This window comes from Neopsephotus bourkii, unplaced genomic scaffold, assembly GCF_033783945.1.
Source record: "Neopsephotus bourkii isolate Nb327-2 ecotype Australia unplaced genomic scaffold, CSIRO-AGI_Nbou_v1 NB_1508, whole genome shotgun sequence".
NCBI lineage: Eukaryota > Metazoa > Chordata > Aves > Psittaciformes > Psittacidae > Neopsephotus > Neopsephotus bourkii.
This window is the reverse complement of record NW_026901984.1, coordinates 6,040,272-6,061,298: the sequence shown is the minus strand read 5'-3', so window position 1 is coordinate 6,061,298 and position 21,027 is coordinate 6,040,272. Positions and strand designations below refer to the sequence as shown.

At 40.0% G+C, this 21,027-nt stretch overlaps 1 protein-coding gene, 1 long non-coding RNA gene and 1 pseudogene across 4 annotated transcripts; all 3 read left to right on the top strand.

The window, feature by feature from the left end:
- Window positions 1-369: 369 nt before the first annotated feature.
- Window positions 370-7,701, top strand: LOC133221069 (carboxymethylenebutenolidase homolog; annotated as a pseudogene).
- A 1,063-nt stretch (window positions 7,702-8,764) lies between these two features.
- Window positions 8,765-18,065, top strand: LOC133221067 (carboxymethylenebutenolidase homolog). Of its 3 annotated transcripts, none has more exons than XM_061369672.1 (6): window positions 8,765-8,905; window positions 12,135-12,371; window positions 13,192-13,299; window positions 14,841-14,983; window positions 16,736-16,827; window positions 17,833-18,065. In XM_061369672.1, exons 2-6 carry the CDS (start codon window positions 12,157-12,159, stop codon window positions 18,010-18,012), a joined length of 738 nt encoding a protein of 245 aa, XP_061225656.1. In that variant the 5' UTR covers window positions 8,765-8,905; window positions 12,135-12,156; the 3' UTR covers window positions 18,013-18,065. The 3 variants fall into 3 exon arrangements, with proteins under 3 accessions (XP_061225656.1, XP_061225655.1, XP_061225657.1); XM_061369671.1 differs by having other exon boundaries at window positions 8,769-8,905; window positions 12,103-12,371; XM_061369673.1 differs by having other exon boundaries at window positions 8,781-8,905; window positions 12,149-12,371.
- LOC133221068 (uncharacterized) lies at window positions 13,306-14,614 on the top strand. The gene is made up of 2 exons (XR_009727881.1): window positions 13,306-13,958; window positions 14,530-14,614. It is a non-coding gene; the product is annotated as an uncharacterized LOC133221068 (long non-coding RNA).
- Window positions 18,066-21,027: the final 2,962 nt, after the last annotated feature.

Sequence of the window (21,027 nt, the reverse complement as noted above, 5' to 3'; positions counted from 1 at the left end):
AGGGAGTCTCCTGAGAAGACATCTTAGGTTATAAACTCTTCAGAAACCTTTCTTCACTTGAGAAGTGGAGGAATCTCCAGTTTCTCCTTTACAACGTATACTTCTAGAGAAGTTATGTATTTGTGATGTGTGAGGGCATGTTAAATGCACAATACTGGTGTATGTCTATTCCTCTGACCACTCTCAGTTCAGATTATGTAGTGTGCAACTCTCAGAGGAAAGCCTCTGCTGATTTACGTTATTAGAGTTGATTTATTAGAACTTTTAGAGATGCCAGTTCATGACAGGTTTGCTGGAAAAGGGCCATACACAGGAGGGGATACAAGGAACAAGCAAAGTGCATGTAGGCAGCAGCAGCAGCCTATAGAGGAAGGGAAAGGGGATACGCAATATGAAAAGTTGAAGGGAAAAAGTAGCCAGAAAAGCAACATGCTGACAGTGGGGTCTCACAGGAGTAGCAGTAAGAGGTTACCAGGTGCTAGCCTGTGAGGAGGAACTGTAAGACCACATGAGAGGAATAGTTATGAAGCACAGGGTGTGTGGACATCACATGGAAATGTAGTTATCACATGCAGGATTGCTCCAGGCAATGTCAGGCCTGACATAAACCCTTCTTCTGCCCTTACTGCACCCCTGGATTATGCTGACTGACCTGGAATGTATAGATATTTATGCTAACCAGAAAGGGCTGGTGCCAAGAGCCTGTTCACAATAAATAGACCTGGAGCTTTCTCTTCTATCCTTGCAGCGTCAAGTAGGTATTACTTGATCCTGCAAGGATTATTAGTTGTCTGCAAGGGACTGTGGGGACTGCATGAAGATTATGAGCTGTAATCAAAGCTGTTACTCCAAATAAGTTGTATGAGCATTTGTCCTTTTTGCTTTCCTGCAGATTCCTAGATGGCTAATGAATCGAGGCCCTGCCCATGTGATATTGGAGACAGGTTTGACTATGGAGGCCGTGGGCAGGAAGTGCAAGTCGAGTACATCAAGGTGTATGTTTTCAAACCACCTGCCAGCACAGACAAGACTGTGATTGTAATTCATGATATGTTTGGATGGAACTCCCAAACATCAGATACATAGCTGATATGCTAGCAACTAATGAATACATGTAAGAAACCCTTCCTTCTCCAAGAAATCATACTCCTTTTTATCATTTCTAGCCTTCTTTTAGACCTGTTATTCCCATGCATGAGAGGAAACTATTACCAGAGCAGTCTGAGTGATTTATTTCCATAATACAAAACCACAAAGGAATATTGTTGTGAAATGTTGCAGAGTACAGCATGCTTCCTTTATACTTTACTGTTTACAGAAGTGACTGCACACATAGAATGCATGATGCAGTAAAAAGTGATTCCGATGGTTTTCAGTGTGAGATGGCTTTAAAAACTAGTTCTGAAATGGAAGTGGGTATTCTTGTTTTAGAACTACTTAAAAAACAGTAATTCAGGCAAAATTGTATGATGGGATTTAAACAAATTTTTATCAGCAGAAATTTCATAAATTTTGATATGATATTGAATATGCACATTGAATATGTGCAGATGAATGATTCATATGCACACATGGGATATTAAATACAATCTCCTTCCTCCCTGCAAAGCTTTCACACTCATTTTTGGTCCCTAGAGCAGTTAAATTCAAAAATGCAGCAACATCTTACAATAACTGGATATGCGGCAGCATATCTGCAATATACATTGCAAACATTCATATAGGGTTGGGACTGGACTGCAGTTCCAAAAAGCAAACCTCCATCTAATACTGTAGTAGTCTAGTTTTGAGAGAAGGTGCCTTTAATGCTCTCAATCTATGGAGCATGAGGAAGTCACTTCAGCAGACAGTTGCCATGTGGCTGAGGTTTGTCTGTGGAGGTGAAAGGAGCTTTATGTCTCCGAGATAAAGATACTACCTTTGTGAGTATTAGGGTTTTCTGATACACTGGAACAATGAACTGGTCTGTAGTCTGCTCCTTGTTACTGTCTTTCCTGAGGACTTGACATTCCCTATTCGGCTCCATAATTGGAATTACAATTGCCTCATGACCAAATGCAATCATTCCCAACGTTAGACTGGATGCAGTAATTTTTCCCTGTGATTCATGCCATGTTATACTTCTTTTTGTAATACCTTCTTTCCCCCAATGAGTACTGCTAATATAGCAGCGATCAAATGAGTGGTGTTCCCATTGCTCTAGGTAGGAAGACAGCTGAGAGTTTTCAGGCAGCAGTGTCTGAATGAAGAGGGGCCATGTGTGTCTCTCCCGACTGCTTCAGGATGTTGCTGATCTGGTGCACCAGTGTTTATTGGGAGGAAAACAGCTGGATTTTTTTCCAGTGCAGTGTGGGATGAGGAGCTGTGAGAGTTGTGTTTCAGAGACCATATTAAGACTGATGGCTTGTAGTTCTTATCAGGCTAGTTTGAATGGGAAATAACATGTTCTAGGTGGGCTTGGGAAGATTCACTTTCAAAGCAATATGTAGCCCTTCTGACGTACTTATCCAAAGGCTGTGCAATTTTGCCTCTGCCTTTCCAAACGTGAGTTTACTTGCCATATACGTTGATCTGCTTTAGGCCAAACTGATCCAGTTGTTTCACCATGATCATTAAGATACATACGGTGTGTCAGAGGAGGGAGAGAGCCGAAGGCAATGACTGGAGTTTCACAAGGACCTCATTAATTCCCTGTGGGCTGGGAGAAAGCATAGCAGCATCTGGGGCAGCCTCCAGTGTCCCTGCTTGTTTCCTTCTCTCCACTAGAGACTTCACCACCACAATTCTGCTGCTGGTCTCACAACACGTTTCAGCCAAGGTCATCCTGAATCATGGTTTGGGCATCCCCATGATGCAGGAACTCTTTAGTACTGACTGGCCTCTTACTGTACTTTCCTTTATCCAGTCACCAAATGATGTGCACAGTAAAACACTCCTCCCTTTCTCCCCACAGGTTCTCCTTTCACTTGTTCTTTGCTGACCTCAGTCCATTTGGTGGGACTTTTTTTTCAGAAGCTCATAAATAAGCCTCATGATGTGCTCTGTAGTAAAGAGCTATTTTATGTAATTGTCTTTGTTTAAATGAAACCCATTAATGATGGTTTTATGCTAAATGGTACCATGTCATATGCAAGATCTAAAACTGTTGTGGTTGGGACACAGTTTGATCTTCTTTTGCAAGATAATCTGTTTTTTTTTTTACCATGTGTAGTTTCCAATTATGTGCTTAGAGCAGGTAAAATACTAGGGACAAAAATATTCACGTTTTCCAGATTTGTATCACAAATTGTGATTGTTATGTGCTTTAGTCATTGAAAAAAGTCTATGTAGATGTCTATCAAAGTTTTCTAAAGCTCATAGGCATTTCTGTAGAATAGTTAACAATGGTATTTAAAAACATTACTTTCTCAGAAAGTAGTGGAAAAGAAATCAATTAAAAATTATGCCTGGATAGAAGGTTTCCCTGCTATGAAGGGCTAAAAAAAATGATGGTGTTTGATTTATTCAATCAATTTGGTTTGGGGTTTTTTGTGTGTGTGCAGAACCATCTGCCCAGGCTTTTTTTTTGAAGGAGGAGAAGCTTGGAAGCCTTCTGATGATCAGTCCAAGTTTGATGATTGGCTGAAAACTTGAGATGCCAGGAAAATAAACAAGGAAGATGCCAGGGATCTGGATGTCACATTGCCTGGATATCACATTGCCTGGATATCACATCTGCTGTCAGATATTGGTTGGTTTGCTTTCTTTTCCTCTTTTTATTTTGTTTGTTTGAGGTTGGATGCAGCTAATCTGTCAGTGAAGGTGGCATTTTTTAATGATTCCTTAGAAGTGGATGGAATTGGTGACCTTTTATTTTGCCCTGAACAGAGTTCAAGGACAAGTCTCTCAGTGGTGGCTTAGTGAAAAGTTTTGTTATCTAATGTTGATAACATAGACTGCAAGTTGCTTCCTCTGCCTCAAAAAGCTTGGGACCACTGACACAGTATTGAGAATGCATGTTTCTTGAGTCTCACTGAGACTGATACTTTAAGATACCGTATGGAAAGAAGATGAGGTTTTGACTGCACTGTAGTACTTCCTCAGCATGATGTAACTTGCCCCACGTAGCTGATGGCTGAATCATCACAGAATGGTTTGGATTGGAAGGGACCTTAAAGCTCATCTAGTTCGAAACCCCTTCCACTAGGGACACCTTCCACTAGACCAGGCTGCTCAAAGCGCCATCCAGCCTGGTCTTGCGTATTGTCATCTGTTGTCAGGGCACAGTGAGCACTGGTGGCACCAAGAGGAGTCTCATGTTTCCCTCTCATATGTGCAACACTGCCTGAGCATTTGCCAGGAAAGACCTGTCACTAGCAGAGGAGCTCTGCTGCCTGAATAACACAGAAGGAAGATATTGGCAAGATAGTGCTGAGAAGGGCTCACTAATCAGAGACCAAATGAATTAACTTCCTGGGAGAGCAGATATCTCTCTTGGATTGTTGGGAGTAGCTATGTTGAAGGCTGCTGGGCTTAGGTATTTGGTGAGAAAGTTATGGGAGACATAACTGAATCATTTCCACAGAGCTCCTGTCTCGGAGGGGTCAGTTACTGTGGAAATGTCCCTTCTGCGGGGCAGTGGGAAGGAAGGCTTGGACACTGCCTCACGTTTCTTACAGACGTTTCACATGTTTCAAGTATCAGCTCCAGTGAAGAAAGATTCTTTTGGCACTTAATTTGCTTCTGTGTGTGCTTGTGTGTTGACAGATCCTGTGGTATTTGCGAAGCTGATGTATTGAGGGCATATATAGCTTGAGTGCCCTGGGGGGTGAGAAACTGGGGCTGAAAATACAGTCTTGAGGTGATACAAAAGACTTAACTGCAGCCCCTCTCTCACCAATACTTTCTTTTCCCTGCCTCTGCTTGGTAACACTTGCTTCAGGGGTAAATGTTTTTTTCAGAACACAGCATCGGTCAAGGTGTATTTCAAGATACATTGTTAATTCTGAAAACATCTACCGTTTTTGCTACACTGGCTTTCCTGCAGCAAATCTCTGAGACACTAAATTAAAGTTACTGTCAGTATTTTGAGAGTCTAGTGAATAGAATTCTCTGTAAAGCTTTTTATTACTTTTTCTATTTACAGTCACAAAGCAAAAATGAGTCCAGCTTCTCAGAGAATTTTAAGCTTTTTGAGCTCATAGGTAGTTGTTTAATCAATCATCTACTTTACTTCCCCCCCCCCTCCTTCAGTGTGTGTTATTCATGTTGTGGTTTTATTTGATTCCATTCAGTTGGTTTTTTTGTTTGTTTTGCTTTTTTTTCCTTTCTGATAATTTCAGATTAGCAGCCCCTAATATTTGTCTGAAATAATGATTTATTTAAAGTATGTGAAAGAAAACATAGTAGCAGCGTGGTATGGGGGACAGTTATATGCATTTCTGTATTTTCATGGTTTTGAATATTGATTTTACTATGGATGCTTAATTTGCATTTGCTTATATGTTTCAGAGAAGCTGATGCAGTCCTGAAATATCTAAAGGAGCAGCGTGGTGCTAAGAAATTAGTGGTCGTTTGTATGTACTGGGGTGGTATTGCTGTACATCACCTGAGGCTGACACACCTGGAATTAAATGCTGGTGTAGCTCTCTATGGTGGCTAAATACAATAAGTGAAATAAATAAATACAATGATAAAATACAAGCAGGTGCACATGCATATGTGTGTCGTGTAGCTTAAGTTTTTCATCTAGCATTGTTTCTTCAAATTTGGCTGTCAGCTGATGAAGAGATATTTTCAGCAGAGTAGGAAGGATACTGTGCAAAGAAGATGGTGGTGAGGGTATTTGTTCCTAGTTTCAGAACAGGTCATAGCAGCTATGTCTTTATTTCAGGTCTGCACAGACAGATACGTTGTCCTTTGGTCACCTTCTCAATTAGCTCCCTTTTCCTGTTTACTACTGCTCTGCATACTTCACTCAGGAGCAGAGAGTGTTATTTTTGCTCTAGCTACTCTGTAAAGTTAGATTTTAGTTATTTTAACACTAGCTTTCCTTTTATGCTGTGCTTGAGAACCTGGAATAGCTAAGCTGCCCTTCGCTGATGTTCTCCGAAAGTAAATTTTGAACCACTCGCTAAAGCATTGACTTTTCTAGTCAGGTCGAAAGAACTCAAGCTTGCTTGCACAGACAGCATCTTTCAAGTCTTATTAATTCAGGTATTCAGTATGTATCTTAAGAAACTGGTTTAAATAAAGTTTTAATCAAGGAAGGCATTATTCTAGGAGCCATGTTTACAGTAGCTTGAAAGTAAAGGCAGTATGTGTAGCTACATGTTGCATGTGACGTGAAATTTTTCACTGCAGAAGCTGAGTGCTGTGTTTGAATCTAGACTTGTCCTTAAGAGTCAATTGAACAGATATTTTTTTTCTCTCATGTTTTCTAGGACTAATGAAGGATTCTGATGATGCATCCAACCTCCTGAACCCTACATTTTTCATTTTTGCTGAAAAAGATGACTTAATTCCCCTTCATCAAGTATGCTAATAACCTTTGTCTTCTTTAATTTCTGCATGTTTAAATTTTCATCCTGAATTTGGAGTCAAAACTCAACCTCATAATAATGCTTGGAGGTAAAAAAATAATGAGAAAAATTGTGATAGACATAGAAAGACTAATGTAGCCTAGGCAAAGAATTAAAACTAGACTTACTTTCCTTAAGTCTCTTTCTTTTGTGGAAGTACGGCTATTAACCCAGGTAACAAGGTTTTATCAAAATCCCATTGGTGTTTTGGACTACTTGGGGAGCTATTGTTTGCTGTATGACAGTGTTTTCCATTTGTCCTAGAAACCCATAAACCATGTTGGATACCTCAAATTGCATCCATAGGTGTCTGTTAGAAGGGTTTTATTCAGATGTAGTGTATTTAGCATTGTCATATGTTTCACATGTAGGAGATACTTTTGTTATATCCATATCTTTGCAGATTGTTGGACCTGCCTTTAGATTCTAACAAGTTTTCTAGACCCTTACGGCAAAGATGGATTTTCTTTGTATAATTTTACTTTTTGTTTTGCCCATATGGAGCTTGGTTATTAGTGTCCAGCCTGAATGATAAATTAGGAAGTTGAACAATGGCAGCATGGAATATAGTTATATTAATATAACTGCTACTATGCTCTGTGTTACAGGTCACCCTGCTGGAGCAGAAGCTAAAGAAAAATTGAAAAGTTGATTATGAAATTAGAATTTATCCTGGACAAACTCATGGGTTTGTACATCATGGAAGAGAAGATATCAGTCCTCAAGGTAAGCCTTATATTGAGGAAGGAAGAAAGGATATGATCAACTGGCTGAATAAATACATTTAAAAGAAGAGCAAGCAACTTGATTTATGATGCAGTTTATGTAATACACTGTGGAGGGTTTTGATAACACTGTATAAAACTGGGGGGAGAGTTTGTTGAAACAGAAATTAAAGAAATGAGCAAACAGAATACTATGGATTTTTTTTTTGTTGGTAGATTCTAATTGATACTTTCCTATTCTGTTCTTTTGAAGAAGTCTCAGATTTCACCTGGCAGTGAAATATTCTCCACTTCCTTGAGATTTTTCTTAATGCTTGAAATAAATTAATCCAGTGGTAAATTAATCTGTTTGTTTATTATGGCCATTATCCATCTAAGCAGTACATAAATCACAAGTCCAAATTTTGGGGACACAAGTACATGTTTGGTAAAGCTTATTTTGACAGACTAAGCTTTTTTTGACAGAAGACATAAGTGAGCATATCTTGTTTCAAAATTTGTGGCTAAGATTATTCAGATGGGGTGCTGCTTTTTCAGAGTACCTTCCTGAGCTGGATGTGGCCACTGGAGCGGGGTGTGGAATGGCCACTGATGGACCATCTTATGACAGTGGCTTCTACAGTTTAATTATGCCTCATGAGGAGAAAGGCTTGTGTTCATTAGTTTGAAACCAGCTGCCTAGTATCTGCACTTGCTGCCGGTACTTGTAAGTTGTGAGAAAAAAAGAATCTCTGTCCCTTTTCACCTTCTCAGTGCTACTGATAAAGACTGCCATGTGATTTAATGGTGAGAAAACATAATTTAGGAAAGTCTTAATTTTACTGTTCTCTCAAATTGCAGATACTATCAGAGAAGTATACATTGTGGTGTGCTTCTTGTAAAAATAACCAACGGTACTAATTAAACGTATCTCTGTCAATGGGATTTTAATTCTTTTGCTTTTTCCCAACCTTCTATGTAATATATTAATCCAGCTATTACCTGAGTGATTGCAGGTCTGATAACACGTTTTTCCTGGAGAAGACTGTATAGGTCTGAAAGCTTATTGTGACTTAATTACCCCAGTAAAAGCTGGGTAACTCCACATGAATGAAGTTCCATTAGCTAATGGTAGCTAATGTGCAGGAGGATGATCAGTTTGTATATTTAGGGAACACAGTCATTCAGAAATGCCGAAACCATGTGTGCTGTAGCACTAATACCGTGACTAAGCAAAAAGCAAAAAAAACAGATGCAGCTCTTGTTTGAATTAGTACAAAGTGCAACCAACTGCACAGACAGCATGAGTGTGTTGAATTTTTTGCCTTCTAAGGAAAAAAAAAAAACCTAAAACCTGCATGGATTTCCTATCAAGCAACATGAAACCACAGCAAAACAAAAGTTATTCAATATCTAAAGTTTAATGTTAAGGTAAAGGGGCACTCAGCTTTGTGACTCTGCCTTAGGCAAAGATAAAGGCAGGAACCTTACATAACTCTTATTTGGAGAAACCCGATCCCTGCGCTCGCCCCTTTCGTTTTCTGAATAAGCATTGTCTCCCGGGATCACGCGCAGCGGTGGCCATCTGCACTGAGCTCTTGCGACCTGCCTCCGCTGCCTCGCACACTTGCTGTGCTACAGGTACGTGTGGGGTCTTTGGTTTGTTAAGAAGCTTTTTGTGCTGAGAAATGTAAACAAGTGCGTACTGAGGCCTGACTCACCGTTCCCGGAGGACTTCCATTTTGTCTACGTGCGTTTTTAAAGAGTCCATGCTCATTTAAATGCTATCAGGGGACTCTTTCTTCCCTGATTGTTTGAGATGATGGCTCAGAAACCTTTTATTTTCCTTCCTGAGATGAGGAAAACCTCTCACAGGGAGGACTCAGGAGGGTCTGTTAAAAGTGAAGTGCTACACAGCAGTGTCTGTGATTTCTCTGCTTGTAGGTTCCAGTTTCTGAAAAACAAAGTTACTGTTTGTTCTTCAGATAAATGCTCAAGTGCTTGCAGGTGGAGGTGGTGCAACACAAGGCTGTGGGTTTACGCACCCTCCTAAAATAATAGCTTTGATGGATGTGTGATAAACACATAAATGTATTGGCTTTTGCAAATCATAGGTGTTGCTATGTGGATATAACTGTATGAGATCGCAGTAACAGAACAAATCTCGCTAAAGACACAAGATTAGACATGAGGATTAGATATGAGGAAAGCTAGTGCCTGGAAAACATAGGGTTAAAGTACTTTTTAGCTTAACTTGGGTCGAAGATAAAGAACAATGTGTTGTAAGTCTGTAGTGAGATGACAGAATTTAGTGGCCCCACTAAACATGAGTGAATTATTTCACACCATCCTTCTACTTATCAGTTAGTTTGGAGACAGAGCCTCCCGAACATCTTGCTAGCTTCAGATCCTCTTTGTCTGCCTGTCCTGTTTTGCTTGCAATAGATTTTGCAGGAAGGTCACACTGTTCCCAGTCTTTGGTAGCTATCAGACTGCTTACTTCATCTTGAAGACCCCTGCCCGCATGAGGAAGACTGCTTATTTCATCCTCAAGACCCCTGCCCATGATCACCAGAGAGCAGCGCTCAGACGCCAAGAGGAGGAGACTTATGATAATAAGTTCCTGGAGCTAGTTATAATATTCCCTGCCTACATGTGGGAATTACGAATATGGAAGTGACTAATGCAATAGTGAAAGTATATAAACCTGTAACAAATGCTAATCAGTTCGCCTCTGGCTGTGGATTAGAGGAGTGAGCTCGTATTTCACAGATGTAAGGGGGGGTGGTGGTGTAATTCCTAAGGAATGTGTCAGTGGCATCTTAGAAAAGGAAACTATGGAATGCATACTGCAACAAATGTAGAAATAATGAACCATTTTAACTGCTCTACAAAGCTTGCAAGTCTGTATGGCTTTTACAACCATTACAAGCAAACACCACCCCTCACAGGTTTGTGTCTGGAGTTTTTCTTACTCAGCCACTACACCTGCATCTTTTAATACGTCATGTTTCACATGTTGCTTTACGTTTTGTCAGATAATGTGAAATGCTTCAATTGAAGCCTTTAAGGATACACTGACCGGTAAGGGCACTGCGTTTGTGCTTCTGCTGTTCTGAAATATATATTTACTTAATACCCAATTACTGGTTTTGTTATATTATCTGGTTTTAATCTAACCAAAAGGAAATAGTTTGTGAATGCAAAATTAATTATCAACACCTTTCTGTTATATATTTAAACTGTATTTTGTCATATATGCTCATCTATTAATTTATTTTTTCCTGATAGACTAATTTTAAACTAGAAGTCCTATGTGTGAGACTAGTGAATATGTGAATTTTCATAATAATATGTGAAAATATTATGTGAAAATATGTGAAAATAATATGTGAAAACCCCCATATATGCATGGGTGTGACTTAAAAGTAGAGGATTAGTGTAAATGTGTGCCCAGAGTTGACAGAGCTTTCAAATAGGACAGAACTCGTCTAGAATTGATCTGTGAAAATGAAGTCTGTAAGCCTATCCCTGCTAATACTGTTTGGGATATTCTGAATTTTGAAGTCTGAAAATCCAGAACATCTTGATCCCTGGAAATGTGTGCAGATCCTAAAGCCCTCCCTTTGGTGCTACAGCTACTTACATCCCAGTAGTTCAGGACTGTTCAGTAACCTGCTTTTTCCCATTTCTCTCCAGGAGTATATTTGGCATAGTCAAGTTTGAGCATCCTTGTTTCTGTACTAGCAAAGTTTTCTTAGGTAGTACACACAATTTATCCTTAGAGAATTTAGGTAAAGCTTTATCTAAATTCTCTCCAAGTTCTTTAATAATTTGAAGCTGCTCTGTCCATATTCAAGTAAGTTATTCAGGACATTTTGCAGCAATATGAAGTCAGTTCACCCAGTTGGTAAACCTAATGTTGATGGCATAAATCATTAACTTGAGACTAAGGAGCTACATAAACCTGTGTTAGATTCTGTTGGCATTTTATGAGGTTTGTGAGTTACTTGTTTATTTTCACTTCAGCAACAGTTTGTAAAAAATTAACCAGACCACATTGTTACCACACTGACAAAACATTTGGCTCAACTTAAGGAATTTTTTCCTTATATTCAGTTTTCTTTATTCCTATCTTGGAGTTTGAATGCATTTGTTATTTAATATTACATAAATATGAGTTTATATTCTGGCTTTCATTGGTATATTTTTCTTGGTGCCTTCTCTAAGTATCTTTCTTCAAAAGCCTGCAATATCTGAGGCTAAAGCTGGTTTAGAAAAATGATTTCTTGACACTAAAAGTCAGCTATGGGATATTATTTTAAGTCTTTGGATGAAAATATCACGTTAAGTGTCATTTTTGTCTTTCTACACAGTAGCTGGAGGGGGGGTGTTGTTTGTTTGGGTTTTGTTTGTTTGTTTGCTTGTTTTTCTTCAAAATGCTAAGTCCTGTATTAAGCCTTTACATTCTATACGAAAGACAGTTATGCATTCCTGACATGGACGTACACATGATGAAGAGTGAAAGAACTGACTTAATTGCTATTTAATTAATCTCTGATGGTTGCCTGGCTGGTTGGTCATAACTTTATTTTTACTGTATTACTGTAAGGCATGGAAATCCTGGTTATGTACCCGGTTATGTAGCCCACTGAAGAGTTCATAACGTATGTTGATAAGTAACTAATAAGATTATTATTTATAAATAAAGCAAACCAGCAGGCTTATTGACTAATGCAGCATGTTAGATCTAACAGTAATCAGCATGTTCACAGTAGTACTGCAATGATTCAGAAATTCAACAGTCTATGATATCACTGTGCTTTAATCTTTTCCAGTATGGTGTGCTGTGGTATTCACAACTGGATAGTTTTTGTTCCCTAGGATCACACATGGCTAATGAATCAAGGCCCTGCCCATGTGATATTGGAGACAAGTTTGACTATGGAGGCCGTGGGGAGGAAGTGCAAGTCGAGCACATCAAGGCGTATGTTTGCAAACCACCTGCCAGCACAGACAAGGCTGTGATTGTGATTCATGATATATTTGGATGGGAACTCCCGAACACCAGATACATAGCTGATATGCTAGCAACTAATGGATACATGTAAGAAATACTACTGTTTTCACGTTGTCTTTTTAATAAGAAAGTTTGTTGAACCATTTCCTTTATTTGTTTTTTTTTTTTTAATATAAACCATACAAATAATTTCGTGGGCTTCCCTTGCATGTTTCTCTAAAGAGTTCCTTCTTTGTTCAGTGTAAGAAATCTAACCTAGTGAGTAGTCCTACTATAACAAGGTAGTAGGTAAGCATAGAAGAAGAGAGATGAAAGAGAGAAACATCCTATTCTGTATCTTTCATCCTCCATGAGCACAAAGCAGCCTGCTTCTTTCCTCCTGACATAGCATCTGTGCAACTTTGCTCGTAGGGTAAAAATTCCAGAGAAGCTGAAAGACATTCTGTGAAGATGAAGTGTACCAGCTTGCACCAAAGAAAGGAACAATTACTCGATTATGTGAAAAGCATATTGGGTATCCTCTTTTCTGTATTACTGGATTAGCATTCCTTCTAGCCCAGATGTATTTACCATATATGTACATGGTATATGTACCATGTAGGTAAAATGGTAGGTTGTGTTTGTTTGTTTTGTTTTGGTAGGAAACCACTGAGTATTTTCAATTGCAGTTAATAATTTATCAAATTAATTAATAAATGTTAACAGGACAAAATGTATCTGGAAGTTATGCTAAGCCTGCTTATTATGCATAGAAAGATAATGAGGGTTGCTTATGTAGTATTTTGATATAGGTTAAATTCTAAGCATACCCAACAAAATGAGTTTGCTGTACAGTACACACAGACTTCTCTTTAATCCTTTCTCAGTATTACCTTATGGTCATAAAGTGTTTTAATTCTTCTTTCAGAGCCACCTGCCCAGATTTTTTTGTGGGACAAGAAGCTTGGAAACATTCTAATGACTGGGCAACTTTCGATGACTGGCTGAAAACCCGAAATGCCAGCAAAATAGACAAGTATGACCACTGTTCCTTTCCCAGCCAGTGGGAATGGCTTCTTTGTAGCAATTTCTGCCTCAGTAAAGATTCAGGATTATATCCTAAATTATTAATGGGTCAAATACAGTCCACAAACAGAAATTTCATGCAGCTTGTGGGTCAAGCTAATGCTTATGTGAGAGGGTGCTTTTGTTGAGAAGTAAGACTCTGAACAAGAATAGTAAGTGCTCACTGTTTACTTGTACAGAAAGTGAGATGAACAACTCAAAAGAACAAGCAAAGGACAGAAAATGTGGCTCGCTCCTTCCGCTTCAGTTTGATTCAGTTCCCACAGATAGGCACAACTTCCAGGGGTTTCAGAGAGGGTGTAAACATAGTCACCAAACACTGTTTAACTAGGGAACACTGGTCCTGCTCCCCATCAGGTCCCAGGTAGTTTAACACATACTACTTTCCCATTCTTCTACCTGTATTTTTCCTGGTTTTATCTGACATGTAGCTCAGTTGCATGTTACTGCTGAGTTTGAAGCAGCAACCCCTAATTTACTCCCACAATTTCATAGAATATTTGTCTCCCTGATAAGAGAGTTTGCTTATAGTCACATTTGTGATAATGGGGTATTCTTGACTGGCTGTGAGTCTCTTAAACTTCTATTCATGTTAGCCTGTAAGACAGTGTCGTGGTTTAAGCCCAGCCGGTAACACAGAACCACACAGCTGCTTTCTAACTTCCCCCCTTTTCCTCCCCCCATTCCTGGAGGGATGAGGAAGAGAATCGAAAGAATGTAACTCCCATGGGTTGAGATAAGGACAGTCCAGTAACTAAGGTATAACACAAACCACTGCTGCTACCACCAATAATAATAATGATAAGGGAAATAACAAGGGAAGAGAATACATCTGCTCACCAACCGCCGACTGATACCCAGCCTGACCAAGCAGTGATTCAGCCCTTCTGGGTAACTACCCCCAGTTTACATCCTGGGCATGACGTGCTGTGGTATGGAATACCTGTTTGGCTAGTTTGGGTCAGGTGTCCTGTCTCTGCTTCCTCCTGGCTTCCCCTCCTCCCTGGCAGAGCATGAGACTCAGAAAGTCCTTGATCAGACTAAACGTTACTGAGCAGCAACTAAAAACGTCGGTGTTATCAGCACTGTTCCCAGGCTGAAAGTCAAAAACACAGCACTGCACCAGCTACTAATAAGGAGAAAAATGACTGCTGCTGCTGCTGAACCCAGAACAGGCTAGTATTGCCCTTTGTGAAATTAATTGGGTTGCTGTTTATAAAATCACCTTAAACACCTTTACCACCACTCAGTCACCCCCAATCCCCCCCCAAAAAACAGGGAAGAGAACAAGAGGAACAAAGGAAGAAAACTCATGGGTTGAGGTGAAGACAGTTTGATGAGTGAAGGAAAGAGTAAAGACAGGAGTGATGCAAAGAGAGTCACTGCCTTCCATAAGCAGACCAGTGCCCAGCCAGTCTCTGAATAGCAGCCACCTTGGAGGCCAGGGGAATAGAGCTAGGGGCTTAATTCACTTTCATTTACATGTTTCAGAGAAGTTGATGTCATACTGAAGTATCTAAAGGAACAATGTGGTGCAAAGAAGATTGGTGTCATTGGGTTTTGCTGGGGTGGAGCAGCAGTACAACATCTGATGCTGAAAAATCCTCATTTACAGGCTGGGGTGTCCCTCTATGGTGAGTCTTAAATACCTGTTCTCAGCAGACATGACTGGTACTATTCTGTAGGACTACTGCTGTAACAAAATTCAGTGCAACATCTCATGGAAGAAAGCAATTTTATTACACAAAATCTTTAAGCAGTTTGATTTTGCACACTCACATTTTTGTACGTAATCAGAACCAGCAAGATCTAAGTATTCAAGTGGCATGGTTAGGATTGCTTCTGTGCAACATAGCTTACAAGGGACAGCAAATGCCAAGGCCTTGTTATGGCTGAGGTTCCTCTTGGCTGGTGATAACAAAATGGTTTATGGGCACATCTTTTATACCTTTTAGGAGCCAGCAGTTACTAAGAAGTGCATCTTTGCCACAGCATTTTTTTCCACCTCAGTCTGCATAAGTCAGGACAGGTTGCTGCCCACCTTCTGTTTCTCATTGTTTCGAAAACCTGTTCGATGCACAAGTCTGTACTCTGTTCCCCTGTTGGGCTAACAGAGGCAGTAGTGATATGCTGCAGCCTTTTTGCTGTCCTTCTGTTAGAGTGCAGGGTCTTTTACTGATGAGACATAGGGCCTGGGAACTACACAGGCTGCAGCCTTTCAGGTCATGACACAAGCAACTTATTCCTCAGTGCTACCAGTGGTCCATCGTTACTAATATGAACCATTTTTTAACCCAGTGTTTTCGCACTCTCATGCCTCCATTCTTAATGCATTTGTGCTGCCTTTAATATTTTTGTTATAAACCTCTGTACTTCTCCCTGAAGGGGCCTATAGGGATGCTGGGGAGGGACTCTTCATTAGGGACTGTAGTGATAGAACAAGGGGTAACCGGTTCAAACTTAAACAGGGGAAGTTTAGATTGGATATAAGGAGGAAATTCTTTCCTGTTAGGGTGGTGAGGCACTGGAATGGGTTGCCCAGGGAGGTTGTGAATGCTCCGTCCCTGGCAGTGTTAAAGGCTAGGCTGGACAGAGCCCTAGGTGTTACGGTTTAGTGTGAGGTGTCCCTGCCCATGGCAGGGGGGTTGGATGTAGATGATCTTAAGGTCCTTTCCAACCCTAACTGTTCTATGGTTCTGTGATTCTATGTATAATCCAGAGCAATTGATATTTGTTTGAGGTGAAAGGAATTTTTCTAGAAGGTTTATGGGGACTCCTTTTCTGCACTGATTTGCTGATCAGCTGGGTCAATTCAGCAATGCTACTTGCTAATTTTTTGCTTGTCTGTTTTAATAATTTCAGTAATGAAAAGTGTGGCCAGGGTGGCAGCTAGTTAGTTTTACTGTTACTGAAATTCAAATATATTTGAATAGCCATACTTACAATATCAATTTGTTATGAATTTATATCAGTATAAATATATGTACACTGAAATCCTAACCAGGTATTTGGAATGATGAATATTTACGATTATCTTAAAAATGGCCGTGCCAGGCTAGAGGCCAGCAGCTCTCAAGTGTCCATCTTCCACAGGACCCTGTCTCTGGCAATGGTCAGAAGCAGATGTGCAAGGAAAACCACAAAAAATGTAATAATCCTCCCATGACATTTTCAGACAGAGCTGTCTTTCTATTTTTAATGACATCCTAAATCACAAGAAGTTCTCACAACAAAAGTGACTTTTAAGCAAAGCGTGTTTAATTCCATTACAAACTGATCAGCTTTTACTGAACAGAATGTCTTTTATTTCAACTGTAGAGCTTTGGTAGTGATTTAAGTACTCTAAGCAGCATGACTCACTGTATATGCCTCTCCTTCTTCCCTAGGAGTGATAAAGTTCTTTGCGGACACATCCAGTTTTCTTCATCCCACCTTCTTCATTTTTGGTGAAAAGGATGAGATCATCCCATTGCAGCAGGTGCATTTCCTATCAGAGATATTTAAAGTCTTCTAATGTTTTTCATGCTTGTTTTGTAATTTGATGTTTAATTAAGAGAAACTAGAAATCTAATTTGCATTTTGTTCCTCTTTCACTATTATGATAATTCTACACAAATTTATGTTCATCCCCAAATCAGAAAGTTTTAATGTGACACTAAAAAATGTTCTCTGTTTCTGTTGCAAAATATGGATGATTTATATATGAATGCTTCTAGGAGGAAAAGGGCAAGAATCCAAACGAAGACTTATGTCATGTTTAAGACAGGAGACCCTCTTTAGTCATGCTGATGGTGCACAAAGTTGGCAGAAAATCCCCATCTCTGCTGCTGGAATCACTAGTTGTAGGAGAATTTAAAAGATCCCATGACCAACCTTTTCCTTTCCTCACTGGCTGTTGTGCAGAGCTGCTCCTTTGTGGTACTTTTGGCAACAGCCTTCCTGAGGAGCCCAGGGGGAGAATGGCAGGAGGAAGATGATTATCTACCAAGGGGATCAAAGAGGAAGATACTCTTTCATTGAGTGGTGTTGGCTTTACTTTTCCTGCCAAGAATGCCATTTGGTTTGAACTGCTGATTCTGTATCTGTGCCTCTCCTCCCTCAATTTCAAACCCATTCAGTTTCTTGTCCTGTTTTGTTTGGCCAGGTCTGTCAGCAGTAACTGATACAGTGATCACTACATGCTAACCTTCTCATGACACTGAGCAATAGGTGTTTTTACCTTTACACATATTATTGCAGTAACTCATATACTTTTTCAGTTTTTTATAGTCACATACTCTTATTTTACTGGAGAAAAAAAGCCTACTTATGTAAAAAAAGTGTAGTAACAGAAATGGATTTGGGTATAAAATCATTAGAAGGGAAAACAATGACAAGAACACACTGTCTCCCAGAAAAGTGAAAAACCAGGGCAATTTAAGGAGTGTAAGTACATACCATGTTAACAGCGTACTTAACCAACATGGAACATTCTGTGTTACAGGTCGCCGTACTGGAGCAGAAGCTTAAACAAAACTGTAAAGTTGATTATGAAGTTAAAATTTACCCTGGCCAGACGCATGGGTTTGTACATCGCAAAAGAGAAGATATCAATCCTCAAGATAAACCTTACATTGAGGAAGGAAGAAAGGATATGATCAACTGGCTGAATAAATATCTCTAGCATAAATAAATGTCCCTAATATAAGTCAATTGTTGACAGAAACCAGAAAATAACGCAGACTATATTGATTAAGATGTTCTTAAAGCCATCAAAATATTTTCTAAAACTCTTTTGCAACAACACTGCTTATTTTCACTTATTTTCTAAGTAGAGGCTTGGAAATGGCTTTTCAAATGCTGAAATCTATAAATACACAACATCAGATTTTAAAATCTATTTTTATATCTTAACATTATTAGAACCTCATGTGAGCCCAGGGAGCCCTCAGCTTTCACAGAACATTGCCCTTCAAGGTGCAGCCCCTCAATTGTTTCCATTGCCCCACAATGCTTTTCTTCTCGCATTTGCCTCTGGCAGCTCCCTCATGCAGTCACATTCAGTCTAGCTTCATCCTGTCCGGGGGCATGTGCCAGGCCAGACCTGAGTGGTCTGTGGTGGAGCTGCAGCCACTTGTGTGTCTTTGAACTCCCCAGTGCCTCTGCTTGAGTCTCCCACAAGGCGGGTCCCACCTCAAATTCCATATCCCCAGTGGTTCTTCAGCCACCCCTCTATTTCAAACCGTTTCTTTACATCACTTCTTCCACTTCCTCCTGCAACACACCACATACCTCCCACAAGAAAATAGTTACCCCTGCATCACATTGAGTTGATATGAAAGAAACTTTCCTGTGTTTCAAAAAGATTTCATCCAGGCCTCTGAGGTGAAAGTGCAAAATCTTCCCTCGCTTCTTCACTTATACCCTTGGTCAGCGACTAATGCTCTTACCCCGTTTGGGCACCACACGTTGTGTTCCCATCTCCTTGCTCTTTGATTTCAGGAAAGGTAAGTCTGATCTCAGTGGGTCCAGCCAGCACAGGAGAAGTCTCTTCAGGCCTGCAGGGTGCTGTTGTCATGAGTCATGCTGGTAAAAATAGTACCTCCTCATGGAAAGTGGGAAGTTCCATGATGCCCTCCCTGATCTTGCCCTTGGGCTGGATCTGTGCAGCTTCCAGTGACCTAAAGATGGAGGGAAGAGCCAGACAGCAACTTCTGTGCTTCCTGCCAGTTCTGACATGGTTCTAGATTCATCATACATAGAACAGAAACAGTTTGACATGGGAGAACTGCAGATACCTTTATTCCACTTGTGAAGACACATCTGATACATGTGCCTGTGCAGCTCTGGGGTAACGGGAGGATAGCCATGTACAAACCTTCCTGGAAGAAAGCAATGTGGGTTTGTGGTTCAGATAGTCTATAAAGTCAGTTCAAAATCCCAGCTATGGATTTGTGCCCCATTGCTATGAGAACAGACAGAGATGATGAAACTGATCTCCCTACAACTACTGTCTCACATGGATTTTAAATAGAAGAGCCTTGGTTTCTTAGAAGGTAGTATCTTGGCTGGCAAACCATTACAGTTTGGTTTTTATGTCAATGAATAGATGTCTCAGGGAATTCAGCTAAGCTTTGCCAAATTAATCCTGAGACAAGGGAAGACTGTGAAACTGAGGACTATTTTGTCAAAATTCATTGACCTTGGAGAATTGAGAACGGCTGTAGGACAGGTATTTTATTTCATTATATATTTGGTTTATGTACTTGAGAAATATGGCATCTAAGATGGAAAACTCAGCATTTTGCCAGTGTTAATATTTAATTTACTAAAACCCACACACATTCTCAAAACTTGTATTTGAGAATATCCTTTGTGTCTAGAGAGCACTGACAAACAGATGTATATTATACATTACAAACTCAGGTTTATAATGTTCATTTCTACTGAGCCTAGCAGCCTTGATACAAGGTGAATCAGCTGCAGAACAACAGTGGGGTAGGCATAGTAGATATGTGACGCCTGATTAGGGGACCTCAAGCAGATGCTTTTTTTTTTTCCTTTGGGTGTTGTGCTGTCTTGTAAATACTTTCCTATTAACTTTAGATCAGTTCAGGGGAAGTGATGGAGTCACCATCCTTGGAGGTATTTAAAAGATGTGAATATGTGGCACCTGGGGACCTTGGCAGCTTTGGGTTTATGGCTGGACTCAATGATCTTAAATGTCTTTTCCAACCTAAATGATTTTATGATTCTATGATATCCTGCCCACTGCTGATAAGCTCCTCTTCACAAGCAGATGAAGGTCCTTTATAAAAGAGAAAATAGTCAGCCACAGCTTGAATCTGAACCACTGGATCCTCTGCCTTCTTGGAATTTGAATTCCAGATTCTGATTTCTTCTCTCTGGCTCAAGTGTTTTGGTAGCATCTGATATCTTTGTTTAATGCACAGACTTAACTTCTAGCTCTTCTGTACTTGTTTACTTTTTTTACACACTGAGTGGGATCTCTTTTATGGGGTTTCAGTTTAATCTTTATGGCAGCAATTTTTAATCAACAAGATGACTCTTTGCTTCATTTTTGCATTTCTTTCTGTCAGGTTAGCATTACTTTACAATTTTTTTTACTGTATTTTTTTACTGTGATGTCTAAACCAGACAGTCACTGTTTTGTCTTATTTTCCTCAGCTTTTCTGACTCCTAAACTCCAAGCAGGAATGGGCTTTTAGTGTACTGCCCATAGTCACCAAGGACAAAGAAAAGCACATCCCCATGACTCATCCACCCACATAAATGCACATGCCAATGTGTCCGCAAAGTAATGTGCACTCAGTCAGTGTACAGAAATACCTAATACCTTCTAGCCTGCAGGTAGAATGGCATCTGTGCATAACAGACTGTGCACTTCCTTTAAACATATGTCCCTCTGTACAGTGCCAGCTGTGCTAGCTTGAGGAGTAGTTCTCCTTCCTCAGCGGCAACCTCTGGCTCAGAGGAACTCTGCTGATGTGTCTTGGAGGGTTTTTTGTCACTGCAGACAGAGCAGGCTGTAGGGAGAAAGCCGAATGATTGCTGGGCTGGATTAGTGATGCTTCGGGGCTGGCAGGCTGACCAGAAGTTGAACTTGCTGGGACTTGGAGAATTGATGAAAGATGTTGTAAAGGTGACTACACCTGTAAATTCAGCTCCTGCCCATCTG